General features: G+C 39.1%; 1 protein-coding gene across 2 annotated transcripts; it reads right to left on the bottom strand.

The window, feature by feature from the left end:
• Nucleotides 1-1565: 1565 nt before the first annotated feature.
• On the bottom strand, nucleotides 1566-17547 carry kiaa1614 (KIAA1614 ortholog). Of its 2 annotated transcripts, none has more exons than XM_082137689.1 (10): nucleotides 17152-17547; nucleotides 13640-16735; nucleotides 12070-12139; nucleotides 10658-10798; nucleotides 7693-8882; nucleotides 5525-5672; nucleotides 4887-5145; nucleotides 4594-4718; nucleotides 2731-2903; nucleotides 1566-2652 (listed from the first exon to the last, which is right to left on the bottom strand). In XM_082137689.1, exons 2-10 carry the CDS (start codon nucleotides 14511-14513, stop codon nucleotides 2459-2461), a joined length of 3174 nt encoding a protein of 1057 aa, XP_081993815.1. In that variant the 5' UTR covers nucleotides 14514-16735; nucleotides 17152-17547; the 3' UTR covers nucleotides 1566-2458. The 2 variants fall into 2 exon arrangements, with proteins under 2 accessions (XP_081993815.1, XP_081993814.1); XM_082137688.1 differs by having other exon boundaries at nucleotides 13640-14547; nucleotides 17152-17546.
• Between the last annotated feature and the right edge of the window lie 3700 nt (nucleotides 17548-21247).

The raw sequence follows: 21247 nt of genomic DNA, 5'->3' as shown, positions 1-21247 counted from the left end.
TTAGGGATCAGGGGGTGGAGATGGGTAGGTTTAGGGGTGGGTTTAGGGATCAGGGGGTGGAGATGGGTAGGTTTAGGGGTGGGTTTAGGGATCAGAGGGTAGAGATGGGTAGGTTTAGGGGTGGGTTTAGGGATCAGGGGGTGGAGATGGATAGGTTTAGGGGTGGGTTTAGGGATCAGGGGGTGGAGATGGGTGGGTTTAGGGATCAGGGGGTGGAGATGGGTAGGTTTAGGGTGGGTTTAGGGATCAGGGGGTGGAGATGGATAGGTTTAGGGGTGGGTTTAGGGATCAGGGGGTGGAGATGGGTGGGTTTAGGGATCAGGGGGTGGAGATGGGTAGGTTTAGGGGTGGGTTTAGGGATCAGGGGGTGGAGATGGGTGGGTTTAGGGATCAGGGGGTGGAGATGGGTAGGTTTAGGGGTGGGTTTAGGGATCAGGGGGTGGAGATGGGTAGGTTCAGGTTATATGTAAGGTGGGAGGAGTTGGGTTAGGGTTAGAGAGTTAGGGTTAGTTAGAGTTAGGGTTAGGGTTACAACTCCTCCCCCTGAATTTCGTGTTCTGCAGTGAGGACCATCTCGAAATTTCCGTCATTTGTGAGGGTGCTATTACACCTCTTCTGAACGATTACTGAATCTCCTGATCAACACACAGGCGAAGAAGAAGCAAGCGATAGCATATGTGAGGATATGCATGTTTAAAAAACATGTTTTTGTCAAAGACTACATCCAGATCGGATTCAGAACGATGATCAAAACGCAGATGGAGTAGATTGAGTCGATCAACACCCCCCACAGTCCTATAGCTCGTCCTGGGTCGACATTTCATTCAGTAACATTAGGCAGTTTTGATTTATGTGCAGTTATGCTGTCTAATGATAGCACTTATAACACTTATTTTTAACACTTATTAAACAAATACTGAATGCATTTTTTGCGGATAAATTGCGAATGAAAAGGAAGGTCTAGAAATGTATTTTTTAGCGTTACCTTGTAGCAAACATCGACATCAGGTTTATATAGGAAAAACTATGGAAAAGCAGCGCAGTGGAATGAAAAAAAAAAACGGTCCCTACAAGTTACCGTCTTGTTTTTTATGGAATATTGCAGTATTTATTATAAATAATTTTTTTATGCCCTCGTAATCTTTAATCCAAATAACTTCCCCTCCCTCTTGCAGCGACATCTCTTCTCTTCTCTGGTGACGTTTACTGGTGCGTGGGCGGGACAACCTGTCACTCACATGAGATTGACCAATTGCAATCCACAATCATCCAATCAATTCCCAATGGACAAAATCAAGTCCCGCCCTATATTTTGTCTTGTTCGAGTAGCCCTTTCACTCAGATATAGATCCCAATAGTGAAGAAAAGACAATCGCAACTTCCGTTTCATGTCGACTTTAAAGGGTTATTTCTGGTTCAGTACAAGTTAATCTGAATCCACAGCATTTGAACCACAAAAGTTAATTTCCACTTGCCTCTCGTTTTTTGACAGAGTTACAAACAATGGTTTAAAGTTTATGGTCCTGCTAAAATACTAACAGTATATGAAGGAAAAAAACAAGCTGTCCCACAAAAGCCAGTTGTTTTATTTCATAGGAACACATATAAATAAATGTAACAAAATACATTAGGTTGGTAGCTTTTTGCGCAGCACGTACCATAATACTGATATCCTTCAGGACAGCACGCTAATGGTGTCAGGTTGCACTGTAGAGGCATACCAATGTGCTGCCTCATGGAGAAATATCGAATCAATTTACTAAAGAGCATTTAGAGCTGATGATCAATGCGACTGCAGCGTGTGCACTGAGTTCTAAGAGAGCATATAAGCCTTTTTTTGACCGTGTGCAATATAGATCTGTGTACTTGTTAGCAGCATGGAGAAGGTTTTGTACTAGAACCGACAGTCTGAATGCGAAAACGACGGAGGCTTTGAATGAAACAAAATGTTCAGAAGAAGAATAAACATTGATGTTCATTGGTCTTTTTTGGCAAACACATTTAGACTGTCCTTCATTACAATAATACTTGAGTTTAACTTGCAGTACGTGAAATATCCTTGTCCTTCATACATAATTGTGCCACAGATATATATATAATATTCTGTTACTATACAGTTCAATAGTACCATTCTGATAGGACACAACGATCCAATGAATGTGACTGAATATGGTATTTTTTCGAGGTACCACTGTAAATTAGCCATAACAGAGGCTTTAGGGATGAGTTTGCCCAAAAAATGAAATGGGATTGGAACAAAATACATGAAAAACCTTCATTTTTGGGTAACTATCCCTATAATATGGACCGTCACACCATCATTGCTTAACAGCCCAAAAAAACGTAATGCTGCCGTTTACACAAACTCATCCCTGACTTCATTTCTGACGCTCTTTAGCATAGTGTTCGACTGAAACAAAACGCCATCAGAGTCATTCTGGCTCAGTCTGGTCTTCAGTTAGCGCTGTATGCGTCTATGTCGTAGTACGCGGATTGAAGCCGTACTTTTTTGAGTCATTAAACGGGTCACCAGGTCCAGACTATGTCCAGCCACCTTCTCGCCGTTCACCTCTAAGATCTCGTCCCCGACCCCGAGCAGCCCCGCGTAGAGTTTCTCCATATTGCTGTCGCCCATTTCTTCAACGTACACCCCTTAAACATAAAGCGAGTTAGTCTTAAACGTTTCGATTGCGTCAGAAGGCATGAAAACGAGAGCGAGAGGTCACTCACCTGAGTCTGGCCTGCCTTTTCCTCGTGCGATGAGAAAGCCGAAGGGGCCGTTGGGGGGTCTGGAGAGCTCCAGTAAGATGGTGCCGTCAGGGAAGGCCTGAGCCACGCGTCCCACCGGGCGCACCGCACTGGGCCGCCCCACGTCCTCTACACTCAAGGCACGGTGAAGACCCCTAAAACACACACAGATTTATCAAAACAACCTAAAACAACCTAAGAAATGCAGAAGAAATTTAACTGCCAGATTTTATGGTGAGTTTCTTATTATTTAATAATTATATTATCATTTTGAATTATGCTCATTCAAGCAGTTGGCATATAACAGTGCTAGAACTTATTTTCTTGTGAGTGTTTCTCGATCATTAAAGTTGGATATATTTTTTAATTATATTTATATAATTCATTTTAATTACATTTATATGTTTATTTTTAAATATACTTTTATCTGTAAATATGTAATTTTATATATTAAAATAATATATTAAATATATTATATTAGTAATTATTTTTGATAATCATATTTATAATATAAAAAATGTTTTGACACCCTTATCTGATATTGGGCTATATATCATGGCAGTATCCCATCGAATTCCAAAGAATACCATGTATTTTCAACTGTGAAGGCTGAATTAAACAGGATACAACCAGAACAGATCTATCCTTACTGGCTCTCAAGCAAGATGATGTAAGCTGCAGCTCAGCTCCAGTCACTAAGGCTGGAATTTCCTCTCTGGCTATCTCTCCTTCCCTCAGACACACATTCACACGCTCATAAACACCACACACGCTCACAGGCACTATCGCATCACATCGCAACGCCACTGACACAAACACACTATCTGGCACTGTGAACAACCCAAACACACTTAAAGGGCAGCGTCTAGTAATACACGCAAGAGGCTGAATATAGCAGCAGCATGTAGACAGGTGATCATTCCCGGGATTCCATGTCTTTCTTTGGCAAACACACACCTCTATTTTTATCCTCCCTCCCTCCCTCTTTTTATTGCTGCTGCTGACCCAGTCAATGGAAAATACTAATCCTGTTGCACAACACGACAGCTGTCTGAACATTACAAGAACATGATGCATGCTCCGCAGAACATGTCATGCTTGAAATTGCCATCGTTCATTACACTACAAGGTTACAAAGAGGTAAATGGGATGATTTAATAAGACCAAGCGGTGTACATGTGCATGAAATATTGCTTACAAAATATTACAGGGATGGTATCAGATTTTTTGTGTGTAAATTATTATGGAATTATTTATTTAAAAAATTGTATATTGTTTGTGTGATTTTTTTAATATTTTTATTTTTTCATATTTAGTATATATTAATATATTATGTTTAAATATTATAATAGTAATATTATTATTATATTAATATTAAATGAATATTATAATATAAAACATATTATAAAATGTATATATTATAAATATTAAATGAATATTATATATAATATAAAATAATATATAAAATGTATATATTTTAAATATTATAAAATAACTTTATATATATATTTATATGTGTTATAATTATTTAATATAGTAATATTGTTTTAAATAAAATTGTATATATTGCATATATCAACCCCATATTTTTAAAATAATACAAGTTATGCAATCTTTAAAAAACGTTTCAATATTCATGTCTCGATAATTGCAATATTAGCAAAAGATTTTAACATTTAAAAAAAAAAAATGTTATGAAAATAAACGTCAATACAACAATTACATTTCTTGGAAATTGCATTATTATATCATATAATATTATTATATTATATATTGTTTGGTGTAATTTAAAGTGATGCTTCATATTAGTATGTTATTAATTAGTATATTGTGTAAATGTTGTACCTGGTTAATACAGGGCTGCAGGGCTGTTCTCCTGGAGTGTACGCAGAGGAGCGGTCTGATTTCTTTTTGGGTATTTGGAGATTTTGAGCGGATGAAGATCTCCTCAGCTGGAGAAACGGAGACCCCTAATGGTGAGAAACGATACAGTCAGTGCCACTCACTATATTATCACTTTGAAATTTAAATTTATATCCAAATATCCATTTTTAAGAAACATTTTATTTCTTTAAAACAGTTATAGATGTTTTTGAGGGACTTCTAAAGGTTGTCATACAATAACAAAAGATGCTAACCAGACGTATAGTCTGCAGTGAGGGGGCTTTCTTTAGCTGGTGGTGGTGTCTGTGTGTGGGGCTGGGGGAGGTGGAGGGTGATGTTGACCGAAGGTTTTGGTTCGAGTTTGAGTTGGGTTTGGGGTGCAGGCTGAGCTGATCCATGCTGCTGGATCGTCCCTTTCCCAGCAACCCCACACTGTTCAGCCCCATGGCAGAGAAGAACCGCCGCAGGGAGAGTTTGGGTCGACCCTCCCGATGCTCCGCATCCATCCCCGCTCTAAAAATCAAGTCATAACAGGTCATTTATACATATATGCATACTTTTGTATACGTTTTGTAATGTCTGTATGAATGATTATGCAATTGTGATTCTCAGTCAGTAGGTGGCAGTATTGTAGTAGACAAACATGGAGTCATAAGTAAGTCTGGACCACATCTCTCCTGACCTACTTTGAGCATGAATTGCCAAAGCAATCTGTATGATTCTTGCCCCGGAAATTAAATTGTTCAGCGAAAGGATTGAACATTTTAGTAAAGAATCTGGTTTGATAAAGTCCTAACCAAAAAAGGGGATTACAGAAAAGAGATGTAGCCGTGGGTAAGGGCATAGGGATGATACTCATCATTTCCACCTCATTCTTTCCCCCTTTACTCACTGGGAAAAGTTTGGGCTAGTTGCCCTGTGATGCACTGGTCTGATTGGCCCTCTGACGTGTCCATCAGTGAGATGAGTCTGGGTTGATTCAGCACTGCTGGATGTTGCATCAGATCCTAGTAGTCCTGTAGTCTGGTGCAGTTCCACATCTGAGTAAGAACAGAAAACGTGGCAGTACATATCAAAGGACGATGGATGAAACATTCTGTGTAAATTGTTAAATATTATGATGATTATGTATTATGTTATTTATAACAATATAACATAGTGAAACATCTCATGTTACTGAAACGTAAGTGTCAGAATGCATTTTCAAGTAGCGTCACACAAGATGGAAAAAAGACTGATCGCACTAGCAACTGGCCCACTGTGGGATTACTCCACTAGGACAGTATGGATGTGCTGATCTGGACAATCCCCAGTGGGACAGGAACGCAGTGAAGAGAAGCGCACACACCCAAAGGTGACACCTCGCTGACTGGAGCAGAGCTCACAGGTCTACCTGGAATTGCCACTTCATTCTGGGAAAAGCTTTGATTAATTTTTAGATTACATTACGTAAGCGTGCATCTGCAATGCTAAATATTAGTTTTATCCTTATTGGCGTGAAGCTCAGATATGTAGTAAAAAAAATATTAGATCTATTACAGCTAGTGCTATTAGTGTTTTACTAATTGTAGACTTCATGCTATTATTTATTTTTATGAAAAACGCATTTTTAGCTAAGTGGTTAAAGCTCAGTGCTAGTAACCAGAAGGTTGCAGGTTTGAGTCTGTCAAAGGGCGATAATTATTGTTCACTTAAACATGGCACTTCCTCAATGTTTCTTTTGGGGGCTTTGTATGTGTATGGCAGAGGTGTCTAATACTGCTCCTGGAGAGCCACTGTCTTGCAGACTTTAGATTGAACCCCAATTAGGGTGACCAGATGAGATTGGCTGAAAATCGGGACGGGACAGGACGGGGTGGGGGGGTGGGGTTTGGGGAGGTTTTGGGGTAGTCCTACTATGATATTAGACTACATAGCCTATTATTAAAGATAATGAATTTCAAACCAAATTTTTATTCAAAGATCAACAGTCTGTCATTAGTCTTTAGTCTGCCACAAAAAAACAACATTAAAATCATGAACTCAAATGTCATTGTAAAAAAAAAAAAAGACTGTTGTAACAGTGCGTAAAACAGTGTGTAAACATTTCAGGCACTGAAATTACGACTAAATTGTCGGTAATTAAATAAGAAATAAGAAATAAGAAAACTAAATAATTGTGTAGATGATTTGCTTTGTGTAACCCGACATCAGACTTTAGGCCGAAGTATTTTTTTTGCACACAGTGCCCGCGACCAATCAATCACTCCTTTACGACTGGCACATTCACTGTACTCGCGGCTGCGGCAACTTGCGCTCGCTTATCAATGCATTTAAATTCGCGCCTACAGTATCCTTGTAGAACTTCAAAAAAAGAAAAAAAGATGCTGCAGCCAATGAGCAGCCGGTGGGGGCTGGCTGCAGGATGACTCAACCTCCACGGACAGTTTTTAATGTTTTATCAGACAATAACTACTCAAGAATTTGCTTTAGTATACATTTCGGGACAATTAGGGCCGGATTCGGGATTCGGGACAACAGCTCAGATTTGGGGACTGTCCCGAATTTTTCGGGACGTCTGGTCACCCTAACCTCAATTAAGCATACCTGAACCATCTAGAAATTTCCAAGCAGGCAGTTGTGTTGGGGGGCTTTCGCATCGGAACGTATTTCTTGAAACTAGCCACCAGGGTGGTTCCCCGAGAACTAATGGTTCCCTTAGGAAAATTTTCCTGTTTGCATTTTATTTTGACGGTTTATTTTGGTGTTTCGCGAGCGTTCGGCCAATCAGCGTAAACTAACGTCACTGGTAGTTCCTATAGTGCTGGTTTAGACCCTGCTCTGAAGTAGGAGCTAAATTAGTTCCTCTAAAAGGAGTTCCTAGAACTAAAATCGTTCCTAGGAACTATGAAAAGGTTCCTCCAGTGCGAAAGCCCCTTTGGACTTCTAGGCAAGCTGAAGCTAAACTCTGCAGGACATTGGCCCTCCAGGAGCATGCATAGACACCCCTGGTGTATGATAAGTTGCTTTGGATAAACCTTCTGCTCATTGACTACTATAAGCCCATGTAGTTAAACTAACCTGTTGACCTCTCCTCCCCTTGTATGGGTAGGTTTCGAGCACACAGAACCGGGCTTGTCTTGGGTAAGGGTCCAGGGGTGACCATGACAGATCTGTCCTCCCAGTAACCCAACCCAGAGGGAGCCTGCTCCTGCACAATGCCCCCTGCCTCTGTGGAGTCCAGATGCACCAGGTGATACTCTGGCGAAGACATGAGTGTGACGGTTCGTCGACCAGTAGATCGGTCTTTGGAGCTGGACTTCAGGGCTGATTTTTTCGGTTGGAGAGGAGGAGGCGTTGGCTGGGGAAGGTGGGAACTTGGCGGTTCTCCTTTTGGAGGCAACGGAGGTGCCACAATACCTTTGCTGGATGTAGGGCTGCATGTGTCTGGTATTCTCTGTCCAAGTAAATCAGTGGCATAGGGGTTGAGTGGCAATGCTACTCCATTAGAGAGACACATTTGAGTCCCATTGGGTGTGAGTTTGTTGCAGTCCGGAGGTGTTGGAACCCTAAGGCCATTGACGTACAAGGGTTCCTGCTTACTCTCCAGTTTTCGGACCTTCTTCTTCAGCTTCTGGAATGTTCCTCTACTGCTCACATTATCCGCAGGACTGCAATACGTTCCATCGCTGTGGACAATAGCGGGACTCGTCCCGATGTACGTCTCCTTAATCTGTTCGATCCGGACTAGCCGGTTGGGAAGTGTGGGAGCAACCCAACATGGTACCTTTTTCCCTTCTACTTCCCCGTTAGGTACGGACAGAGTATTTGAGTTCAAGCTAGGATCATGGGGTTCATTTAGAAAGGTCCCACAAGAGTTGCACTGCCTGTTTGCTGTCTCCGAACCTTTGCCATTTAACAAACTCTTCTTGGCTTTTGTCTTCCAGAATATTGAATCCTTCGAGCCATGTCCTGTCTCCGCCTTTCCATTTATGTAAGATGACAAGGTGGGTTTGGACACCAGCAGGCCCTGTGCTCTTTCTCCAGCCCTGCGTCGCTGGCGTAGCCGCTCCAGGTAGCGCACCTCGGCGTCCTTCTCGGATTCGTCTTCGAAACGCACGCGAGTTGGAGAATGGCCGTGTCTCCGCCGGGTTCCACCCACTGAGTCGCCGCTGGAGGAGTCACTGAGGTTTCCCGAGACCACCGCCACGCCCTCCTTCCCGGCAAGAGGAGCCTGGTGTAAGGGTACACCAACCCAGGAGAGCAGCTCCCTGTACACACATATATGAAATTAGTTGCATTCCTGTGCACTTAGATTCACAAAGAAATGGATGCATGCCAAAGTGGCCTGCAGTCTATCTCTCAGCATGGAGACATGGGCAAATTCCTGAGGAAATTTTCCCCCTGCTTTGGCTCCTCTGTGCACATTCCTGACATGCTTTTTACTCCTTTTAGGAAGGTCGTCTTCAACACACCAGACATTTCGATATCATCAGGTCTTTGTTAGATATAAGAAAACCAAAACTAGTGTCTTTCAATATTCCCTGTTTGCTAAGGAATAGAAATCTACAGGTGTGCCGGTATTATTGCGAACTGGGACTTTTTATGCCTGTTAAGCATTGTGCACTGTTCTGAAACCTATGGGACTTTTTACAGCTGTGAGTTTGTCTTAAACATTCAATCTCAGGAGAGGCAGTTAAGTGTTAAGTTTAACCCGAGCAAAACTGACAGCAGTGTAATCAACATCACCGAGCTGTTTTCCCCATAAGGGAGAGGCAGGGAGGGAATTAGGGAGAAGGAAAGTAACAGCTGGCAGACATGACAGGTGTAGCGGAGCAGTACAGCAAAGCAGTTTCATCAAAGCTCCCGTTTAAATAAATAAAAAAGAGATTTTTCTGTCAGTCACTAATTCACTATTATTTGTTTAAATCTAAAGCCAGAAAAATTATATACAATTTATATTTTTATTTGTTTGTTTGTTTTGTTTGTTTGTTTTTGTTTTCTATTCAATTTAAAGGCTTTACCAAATAGAATACACAGAGTACACTAATTTATATGGGATGGGATGGATGGGGGGGGGGGGGGGGGGGGGGAACAACTAATAGCACAGTGCTGAAAATGTAATAATTATTATTCATTTAATATCTTATTTATAAATTTAAGATGATTTATAAGATGATACATTTAAAATGATTTACATGTATTTGTTAAAACATTTTAATATATATTTGTATTTATTATTAATGTTTTTAAAAAACATATTATTCCTCTTTTCTCAGTGCGTGTCAGTTTTTGTTGTGATGTTTAAAATTGCCCTAATCTGTTCCGGATGCTGCCACGCACCGCTTGTCTTCATACCAAACAAGGAGACAGGCGTTTGGGGCGGCTCGCCCATCTGTCTTTGTGTGAAAGTGCTGAGGTAGAGAACAGAGCGCTGGATGGGGAAGTGGGATTTAGAGGCACCAGACGTGTGTACACGTTGTATAATTCAGGTTGTCTTATATAACACGTGCCCGGCAGAAACAGAGAAGAAGAGTTTGAAGGAGGACGCCAGAACACTTAGTTTAGCAGTTTAAATTCAGGCTACCATTAGCTTCCTGCTGTTTCACTGATAGTATTGAATTGGCATCTTTGTTATATTATTATATAATACTTGTATATCAGTTTCATACAAATACGTAGAAGAAACCCTTATTTTAATGTCTTTATAATCCCATAATAAAAGACCAGACCGAAATAGAGAGCAGCACCTGTTGCTTCTGAAAAGAGATTTGCCAAACACTTCCCCCCTTCCCTTTTATCAGCTGCCCGCCTCCAAACAGAGCAAAAGACAATTAAGTCCAGCCCCAAATAATACAGTTTAAGATCTACATCCCCCACACAAATCCTCAAGTGTGAGCAGGCGAAGGTTTCCTTGTTTTGATATGAAGAGAGCCATGTAAACACACTCCCTTCCCATGATGCCTAAGCCTCTAAACCCCAACCCCCCCTCAGCAGAAACCCCAACAAGCCGAAAACTAGAGAAAAAGAGACCGGAGAAACTTACGGGTTGTCCCTCTGGACGGGTAGGATGGTGTGGTCGGCTTTGAGAGGGTTGGACCGGGCCTTCATACGCGCTCTCTCTAGCAGTCGTTTGGCCTGCTCGTGGCGAGGGCTCAGCGGAAGGTCGTCGCCCAACACAAAGGCCCTGTGGGCCGGCCAGAGAGACACAGAGAGAAAGAAACACGTCAGCTCCTGTGCGGTGTGGGGGGGATTAAGTGGAGCAGGCCGTCATCACTAATTAGGCTGACGGTTGTTGAGTGTGTGTTGGGTTTGTACCTGATTATGATGCGCTTGATGGGCTTATGCATATGTTTACATGATCAAAGGCTTGAATATTACTTCAAAATAGAAATATGGCCATACCAAGATATAAAAAGACATAAATCAGAATGTAGCCTATGGGTCATTCTCAGGAACTGGTATGCCTCAGGACTTGCTACTGATGTAATTCAAAGGAAAATGAACTTAGTCTCATTATTTAATAAAGTAAACTCTGTTTAGTGTGTAATGTAAAATACTTGTAAAAAAAAAAAAAAATTGTAATAAGTTTGTTTTTTATAACCAGCCAAGTTTCTAATTTGCCTGTCACTAATTCACTCATTTCTTTTTTTAAATCCAAGAAAAAATATGGATTTACTATTTTTTTTATATATATATATATTTAATTCAAAGGATATTTAAAACTAAAAACATAAAGTTAACAAAAAATAAAAGTGTTTATGAAATGTATGGGTCATTCTCAGGAACTTGTATAACTCTGGAGTTACTACTGATATAATTAAAAGGAAATTGAACTTAGTCTCATTCTTTAAATAGCTTTAAATGTGTTCAGTGTGTAATGTAAAAAAAATAATTTTAATGGGTCATTTTAAATTTGGCCTTATTATAAGTTCAAATATCATAAATAAATTTTTCTTCTATAATGAAAATATGTCTGTTATTCTTTTTCAACACTGTTTTGATGTTTCCCTCTTTTAATGTGTGTGTGTGTGTGTGTGTGTGTGTATATATATATATATATATATATATAATAAAAGAGGGAAACATCATATATATATATGTATATATACACAAGAATTTGTATTAGCTTGAAGAAAAGGGCTGAGCTATTTCCTTTGTTATTCAACTCTTAGGTGGAGTTTGAAGGAGAGGCAGGAAAAGCCAATGATATGATCTCGTTCCTCTGCTTATGAAAAACTTCAGCAGCTGTTTTCTCCTGAGCTCACATTCCCCTTTTTTTGTATGTTCAATATTTAGAGATATGCAGATGCTGTTTTTTTGGGGGGGAGAAATTAAGAAAAACTACTAAGGAGAATCTCAGGCAACTGAAATAATAAATCTCTAATCAGCACTGTGAGAAGCTAAATATACATGGTGTGTGAGAATAATGTGAGAGCATCAATCTGTGCTGCCCACCTTTGGCTGTGTTCACTACCTTGGAGCGATATCCCAGAATCCCAATCACTGTCATTCAGGACACATATATCTGTAGAAACAGATACAGAGACATTTGGGGTGCAAATTACAGGGGGTTCGACCACCATAATTATTTTTGACTTGTTATTAAATTATATGACTTGATATCAATTAGTTGAGTGAACTGCTAAAAGCCAGCTGTTTATCTCTCTTGACATGACAAGGTCATCTTGTTTGTCAAGTGAGAAAAAAGTGAAGCGCCACACCGTCTTTGTTTTTCCCTTTATCACAGTAAGTTGTTTTTAATCAGTGTAATTCTCATTCTTATCCTTCTGTCCTCTCATATCTGGATTATCCAGCTCTCTCGTCTACATGACCTCTGCTTCATTAGAGAGGTCATGTGCGCCTGTTGCGTGTAATCCTTAAACGTGTTAAATGAGACAATGTCATCTCGTCAGACATGCGCTAACGGCATTTAACACCTGTCTGATAGCCTTGGATTAACTCTGCATTATATCGCACATTACATTACATCGGATAAGGCCGATTACATCTTAGCTTCCGGAAACAACCAAGCTGAGTTTGAAACCCCAGGATTGTAAAAATGTGCTCTTTGTATTCATGTTGAATTTATATGGTTTTGAAAATCTTTCATACCACTTTCAAGAGTTTGTTTAATGTAATGTGGTGTCACCATCCAGTAACAATTAATAACATACACTCCTTAAAAAAGTTTCAGTGTAAAAAGATTCAATGTGAAAGTATTTTTTTTATACTTATTGCTTTATATTTAATTAGGAATGCACTGAAATGAACATTTTGGTTGATACCAATAACTGATAATTCTTTATATTTGAAAGGCGACAACCGACATATTAGCCGATAAATCTAAATCCAAATATTTATGTAATTTTTGAGAGCCTGATTACAAAAACAAAAGTCTCACCATTAAAATCCATGTCCCAAGCAAACAATTATAATGTTCTCATTATAACTGTATGTAGCCTGCTAAATTACTAAATGTAAATGTAGCCTATATGAAAGACTTGAGCTGAAAATGTTTTCTTTTTTTCTGCATGTTGGTTGGACCTCATGACTGATTTGCCGATTATTAAGCAACGACAGTCAATCAGTGTTGTTATTAATAAATAATAAATACATTTCATTATATTTCATTATTATTAATTTTTCTTCATTATGATTTCAGGACAGTAGTTATCAACCTGACAAATTCTATTTTAAAATATATAGGGTATTTTAAAGGTATAGCGGAGGATCTTTCCAAATTTTAGATAAGAATTTATAGTTCTCTCCTCTCCACTTTTTGAAAAGTTTGATTGATTCACCAGAATGATTGACAATTAGGAGGACCAATAGTTTAGACTACCCACCAGGAAGTAAAACATCCTCCGCTATACCTTTAAGTCAGAAATAAAGAACCCATCATAGAAGAGGTTTGTTTAAGTCATGTCTGCGTGTCTGAAATGCATTTTTAACATATTTTTGAAGAAATTAATACATTCCAGACAAAAAAATATTGCCCCCCGTTCACTGGGACATGTCTCCTTACCTCTCCCGCCAATGTGCGTCATGTCCTCCAGCCTCTGTCCTGGCACATGGTCTTTGTTCTGGGTTTTCTGCAGCATCTGTTTGAGAAGGCCACGGTTCATCTCGACCCTCTCGGCCAGGGACAGCGTGCTTCCACTGCTGCACATGCTCTCCAAGCTGTCGGCCCGCCAGAGTCCACTTTGTCCCACCTCACCATTGCTGTACCTGCGTAGGTGACTCTCCAGGCTGTCAGACCTTTGGAGTTCCCTCGGAAACTTGTGGCCCATTTTGGAGCCAACGGTCCATGGCCCTCCATTTGGTCCGTCTTTCCCAACCGGCAACTCCGGTCTAATGGACCTCCAGAAATACTTTGGTGGCATCCAAGGTTTATCGGATGGGGAAGCGTCCTCCTGAGTATCGCAAACATCGTTTGAGAGGTTCTCCAGGCTTGCTCCTTCTCCAAGGCCACGGGGAACTGCCAGCAAGGCTTCGGAAGAGATGGGATCATAGTCGGGTTCTACCTGAGGCTTAGGGTCTCCTGTGAGGAACATCAGGGGCTTGTGAGGTTCCCCTTCTTCATCGCTGCTGCTGGAGCCCCAAGCATCAGTGAGGGCATATCCCAGCATGAAGGTCCCAGGAATCACCCTCTTGTCCTGGTTCTTACTTCCAGGTTCTTTCCAGGCAGCTCTGCTGCGCTCAGAGAGAGCCTTGACCTTGGACTGCAGCGCAGATACGGCAGAGCCTTGAGTTTGCTGATCTGAAGGCGAGGACGGGGAGCCGGGCTCTGGGCTGGTGTCAGAAGGACATCCGTCCTCTGGCTCTCTGAGGTGGATGTCAGTGTTTTGAGAGGCAGAAGACAGGGATTCAGCATCCTCAGATGTCACTGCTTCCTCCATGGTGAATCAGAGAGTCAGTGGAACATGATGGTGGCTGAGGGGATGGAAAGAAACAAGAACAAGAGAGAATCACTGACAGTTTCTGCCTATTTCACAAAGGTTGTTCTTAATCTCGTTCTAATGTTAATGAATCTGCAGTGTTTTAATGAGAGACTGCATGAGGTTAGTAATTTGCATAAAACACTGACAAACCATCTCTATATAAAGGCTTTCCGCAAAACCTTTCCTTGTCAGCCTTTTTGAAGTTTTTAGTGAATCATAATTTGTTCGTAAGAACGTTCGTACACAGATTTCACGCACAAACTTGTGCATACGAAATGGTCAGTGAATTAAACCCAATGTTTACATACTTAAATCGAATCTTTTGTTTATGAAATAATCTTTTTTCAAACAATGTTTACTTGAGAAGTAACACTAAAACTCTGCATAAAATATTAAGACTTAAAGTAAAACAAGTTAGTGTTGCTTCTTAAGTAAATGTATCTTTTCTCTATGATTTTTACATATTTTTAAATAAAACAAGATAAATATAATCATTAAAAATAAATGATTTTCAGTGCAAAGGATTCAGTTTAAGCATTTGCATTTTTTTGAGTTTTTGACATTTTGCATAAATTGAGGGAAATAATTGTGTGCAAACAGGCCATTATTAACCAGTATCACTTACTGCATGATATACTGTATTTGGCATTTTAAACTGTCTTTTTAAAGTCATTGGTAACCACAGAGTGTTTCATTGTCCTCAGACCAGTGGAAAGAACATTCTTCATTCAACAATTTTTTTGATAAATCATTTTCTGTTGACAAAAAGAGTTTCACATCTTTCATTCTTTCCAAACAGCTTTGGCTGAGGCTTGACCACATTATCTGAAAAATCTAAAATGTCACATCGACTGCCAGTATGTCATTAAAACTGGATTTTCTCAAGGCTGAGGGAAAGTAATAATGAATATTTTAGAGTGTCACATAAGTTTCACTTGCTCTTCTAACTACTAACGCCACTGATGTAGAACAAATAGTTTCGCCAGTAACCGATACAACACGCTAACCTGTTCTGAGAATAATGTAGGGCTTGTTGACTATAGGCTTAACAGCACTATCCTCCAATTGTCATTTAACAAAACACAATGTTGTCGAACTAAAATCTGAACACTCTTAACTATTAATAATAAACCTAACTAAGGTGTTCAGGTGTTAGAAACATGCACTTGACATCTGATAGCCATTATTTAGGACCAGAATGGGAAAGCAAGTTTCCTCTGAGGTAAGTTTACAAACGAGTGAGTTTTCTGGGAGGTTAATTTGATTTAATTAGTCCTCTCTTAATTAGGACTCGCTCCCGTTGCTCCAGGTATTGGGCGTTTGGATACATAAGACGTTATTCTGTCTGAAAACACACACACACGCACACACACACGCATACACAAGATAAGAAAGAAAATTCTAAAGAATTCACTTATTAGCTTTTAAAAACACTAATAAACCCCTTCATATCTCACCCTTCACAAATATGATTAAAGTGTTCAAGTTGCTATAGTTACAACAAAAATCTAGTAGTTCAATGACTAGAGATGGTAATATATTTTACTGATGATAACTTTGTAATTTTCAAAAAGTAAAGAGAAATTATTATTTTTTTTTTTTTATTTTTTTTTACAACCAATGAGAGACAAAAATATAGTATCAAAGTACAGGACAAAAAAATATAACTTTCCAGTCATGATCTTTTTAAATAAATAAATGTAATAATAATAAATATTATTATATGTATAGTTACTATGCTTACAAAGAGCAATTTATAGGCGTTTAAATATCTTAGAGTAAAAATAAATAAATCACTACACAATTTTGTTACATTACTTTTTTTTTTAAATAAATTAGTCAATAGCGTACATCAATAAAATAATATTATGCTCATAAAGAGCAATTTCCTACCAATTAAACACCTTCTGAGTCAAGCATACATTAAATAGAATATAGAAACATTCACTACAGAATATTCCATAATTTTGTTCCATGGCCTTTTTGATAGATAGATAGATAGATAGATAGATAGATAGATAGATAGATAGATAGATAGATAGATAGATAGATAGATAGATAGATAGATAGATTTTTTTAGGAGTTTGATCATTTCAGTGACTTTTCCAGGCCTGGAAATCTTGATGTTTCCGTGTGCTGTTTTTCATTCCAATGCGGGGAAAATGTTGGAGATGAGAAAACTACAGGAAATGAGACAATTTCAAAGGAGTGAGTAACGTTAATAAAATTCATGCACGATGCTTTCTTGAAGTCTCACTTTGTGCTCAGGTCAACTGCCAAAGTTCTGCGTCTGCAGTGTAAAATCATTTCGCTGCTGGTGTTGAACCTCAAACACACGGAGGGTCACTGTGTCGAACCAGGAATGAAAACAATCATCTCGCGCGGGACCACTTCTCTCATCTGACATTTATTTAACACTGTGGGGCTCAAAGAAAACAAAATACCATCCGAATGCAATGACTCACACACACAGGTGGCCATAAAAGCTGGACAAACATCTTTTAAAGATCACGAGAGCTGTAAATCTGACGAATCACGTCATCGCACTCGTTGAGAAGAAAAGAAAGCAAATAAATATCTTCTTCAAACATCTTACCTCCTTCGTCCTTCTGCTGTCTATCTTCCACAGCAGCCATATGCGCCTTTAAACCCAATTTTTACTTTTTTTTAAATCATATTCGGTTACCAGGAGTCAGCAAAAACTCAAGCGGCCAGTCAAATTCCATCTTGCTCTAACGTTAGTTTCTGCTTTGCTTTCAGTTTTGAGCGTCCCAAATCTTCTCTCTCTCTCTCTCTCTCTCTCTCTCTCTCTCTCTCTCTCTCTCTCTCTCTCTCTCTCTCTGTGTCTCTCTCTCTCTCTCTCGCTCCAGCTGTTTTGGGCAAGCTCAAGAGTGCTAGGCACACTCCCACTTCAAATTTGGCCAACTAAACAAGTACTGGCTATCATTTACTCACTCCTCTCGCGTTACAGAAGAAAGAACAACTGTAAAACTGGACTACATGATGTGGAAAGATTGCTACGTTGCTATGGAGACCGTCGTGGCCACCTTTGAGAGAAACTGACCTGTAAAACGTTCCTATTGGTTGAGGGACTCGCGTAGCTCCGCCCCTATACAGAAGGGGCGTAATCCTACCCTTGAATTTGGGTGGAAAGGAGATGGAAGAATCCTGAAACGCCGAGAGGAAGTTCTCGAGTCTCCAGGCACATGTTCCAGCTGCCAAGGAATTTCCTTTGTTGATTGTGTGCGCGCGCCCGCTGATTTGTGCCCGTCTTTATGTTCAATAACCTCCGTGACCTTCGCGTTAAGAGAACTTTTGGCATCTGGTTTGATTTTTTTTTTTAACACGTATACGGTATACCCATTAGAAGTCACTCGGACTTCATTCGTGATTATTTTTCTTCCAGTAAGCACATAAATCCCTGATCTGAGGCCAGTTCTGAAGCAAAGCCAGATGTAATAGAGAGCACTGGGCTAGGTCTTGAACTTCATGCACGGTTGAGTCCAAGGACGCATAAACTTACAGGACAAAAAAAAAGAAAGAAAAAATAATAGACCTTCTTATTTGTGCATTCCTCTGACACAGACCCAGCCCTGCCTGTAGCGAGAAGTAACCCAGTAATTTTAGCTTGGACAAAATACACTTGCAATCACTGTTGCTGTAAGCTAAAGTCATTATCTGAATTTTTCAATATCCTATCACGCACCTTGTAATTACATGCAAATCAGAGAGAGAGGGGTGTGAGGGGGGAGTTGTGGGATGCTGAAGGGAGACCTCTGAAGGTTTTCCTGGGCCAACTGATGACTTACACAAGGACTTAGCCTACGTCTTATCTCTTGCAAGGCATTTAGTTATTTATTTATTTAAAGGCTTACCGTTCTAATACTTTTATTATAATTAATTATTATGTTATAAATATTATAATAATGTATAATAATTTTATATAGTAAATAAATAAAACAGTTTTATTATATATATATATATATATATATATATATAGTTATCATTAAACTATATTTATTTTTCATTTTATATTATTTACAATATAAAATTATTATACATTTTAATGGTTCAGTTTATTTTTTATTTTAAATAAATAGTAACCATATATATATATATATATATATATATATATTAGTACTGTGAAATCGATTAATCGTGATTAATCACATTTAACAAAAGTTTGTGTATATGTGTGTGTATGTGGATATATATATATATATATATATATATATATATACATATATTCAAAGTTATGCCATTTTTTTCATTTATGCCACTTTACATGTTAAATAATAATTAATTATATAATATTATATAATAGTAATAATATAGTACATAATATAAATTTGTTATATATTTATAGAATTTTTATAGAATTAAATTATATTTTATTATATTTATAAATGAATACAATTTAAAATATTAAATTAAAATCAATACATAATATAATGTAATATAATAAATCATGTAAATGTGTGTGTATATATATATATATACATATACATATAAGCCTATAAAATATTCAATATGAATTATTATATAATATTAATCACTATATAATATTTTACAAAAAATAGTTTGTTATTTAAGTTGTGATTTGATGACACAACTTTATTAGAAACTTTTTTTTAGAAATTTAGCAGATCTACAGAATACTGTAAAAACACCATTGGGTTAGCTATTAGGATTTTATCTGCATATTGTTTGCCGTTTAAATCAGAAACATTATAATTAGTACTCACATATGAAACGTAGCAATAAAGCATTCAAAGACAGTTCAATTAACAGCACAAGCACTAATATCAAGTTCTGTGACACTTACCTGTCAGTCACTGGCATGTGCATAGCTAACCATCACAGTATTTCCAAAAGACCCCATACATTCGCTATACTTCCTCCAAAGCAACATAATCTTCTCTAGATGAAGTTTGCAGTGTTTTGAGTACACAAGTTCCCCACACATTAGTCCCATGGAGGCACACAATTGGTTCGGTCAGTTAATCTGCCCAAAGATTAAGACAAAACAAAATCCGCAACAGCCAACCATTGGTGAGACATTGTTGCGTAAATCACTTCAATCTGGCCTCCACGAGCCTCCCCAGTATGAGTCAATGAGGATCAGATGAGATTATTTCATCCAGCACTGGAATGAGCTCAGCTGTGCCAACCAGTAATAACCAACTGCAGAACCGCAGAGCCACAGGTCACAGCAATGTGAGGCCAGCAGTCTCAGACCGGTGTTGGGGCGGAGTTTATAGCATCATTAAAGAGTTAGTTCACCAAAAAATAAAAATTACCCCATGATTTACTCACCCTGATGTCTTCTTTCAGACGAATACAATTGGAGTTATATTAAAAAAAATTCCTGGTTCTTCCAAGCTTTATAATGGCAATGAATGGCCGTTTCTGTTTTGAAGTCCATAAAAGCGCATCCATCCATGATAAAAATGAATCCACACAGCTCCGGAGGGTTAATAATCAAGTCTTTCTGAAGTGAAGCGATGCATTTGTGTAAGAAAAATATCCATATTTAAAACTTTATCGACTAAAATAACTAGCTTCCGGCAGACGGCCTACGCAAGTCGAAAGAGTAACACTTGACGATGTATGACGTAGAAGTAGCGTAAGCTTTGACGCCTCTCGCGGTTCAAACAAACAGGGCTGGGCAACAAACTCAAGCTCCTCTGACATTTCTCTTTAAAAATGGTCGTTTTAGACTTCTAATTCGTGACTGGTGTTTTGTTTTGCTCTATCCTCTGTGCTTCCGCGTTCATCATTACGTTGTGCCTCAGGTCAAGGGTTAGTCTTTCACCGTAAAACGATACGTACGGCCGTCTGTCGGAAGTTAGTTATTTTAGTCGCTAAAGTTTTTAATATGGATATTTTTCTTACGCAAACACAGGCCTTTATTAACCCTCCGGAGTCGTCTGGAGCACTTTTATCATGGATGGATGCGCTTTTATGCGCTTCAAAACAGAAACGGCCATTCACTGCCATTATAAAGCTTGGAAGAGCCAGGACATTTTTTTATATCTCTCCGATTGTATCCGTCTGAAAGAAGAATGTCATATACGGCAAGGATGGTTTGAGGGCGAGTAAATCATGGGGTAATTTTCATATTTGGGTGAACTATCCCTTTAAGGGGTGGGGTTGGCCATTATGTAGAGCATATAGTAGTGAAGGGTATATGGTTGAGGTGACCATCAGTGCCACCCTAACTTCATATGAGGATGCTGGCCTGGCGCTGCTGTCCACCGACTGCTGTGATGTGTGGTTCTGTGGTTCTACAGTTAGATATATCTCGTGCCAACGACTCATGATGTCACCTGCTCTGATCCCAGCTGTGGAAGTGACAACCGTCCACAGGTTACAGTCGGATTAGATCAGGCCTATCTGTTCTCAGAACAGTAATGTTGCACCATATCACTGTAAACTTATGAACTATAAACTGGATCACAAAATGGTTTGGGTTTGGGTTTGTTGGTGTGAATGGAAATGTGAAGTGTTCAAAGGCAGTCTTGGCTCGTAAACTGGGTTCTGGGTTTAGAGGCTTCGGTAATTCAGTATCATTTCGTTTTGACCCTCATTCACTAAGCCATCAGTGGGAAAGGTCACTGAGGGAAACACTGAGCTGGATAAGGCTTAGGCAAATGCAGTGTGATGTGTAACATGATGACTACAGATGCAAA

The sequence above is a fragment of the Leuciscus leuciscus genome, assembly GCF_965113295.1.
Source record: "Leuciscus leuciscus genome assembly, chromosome: 15".
NCBI lineage: Eukaryota > Metazoa > Chordata > Actinopteri > Cypriniformes > Leuciscidae > Leuciscus > Leuciscus leuciscus.
Note: the sequence above shows the minus strand (reverse complement) of the source record. Positions and strands in the feature narration are given on the sequence as shown.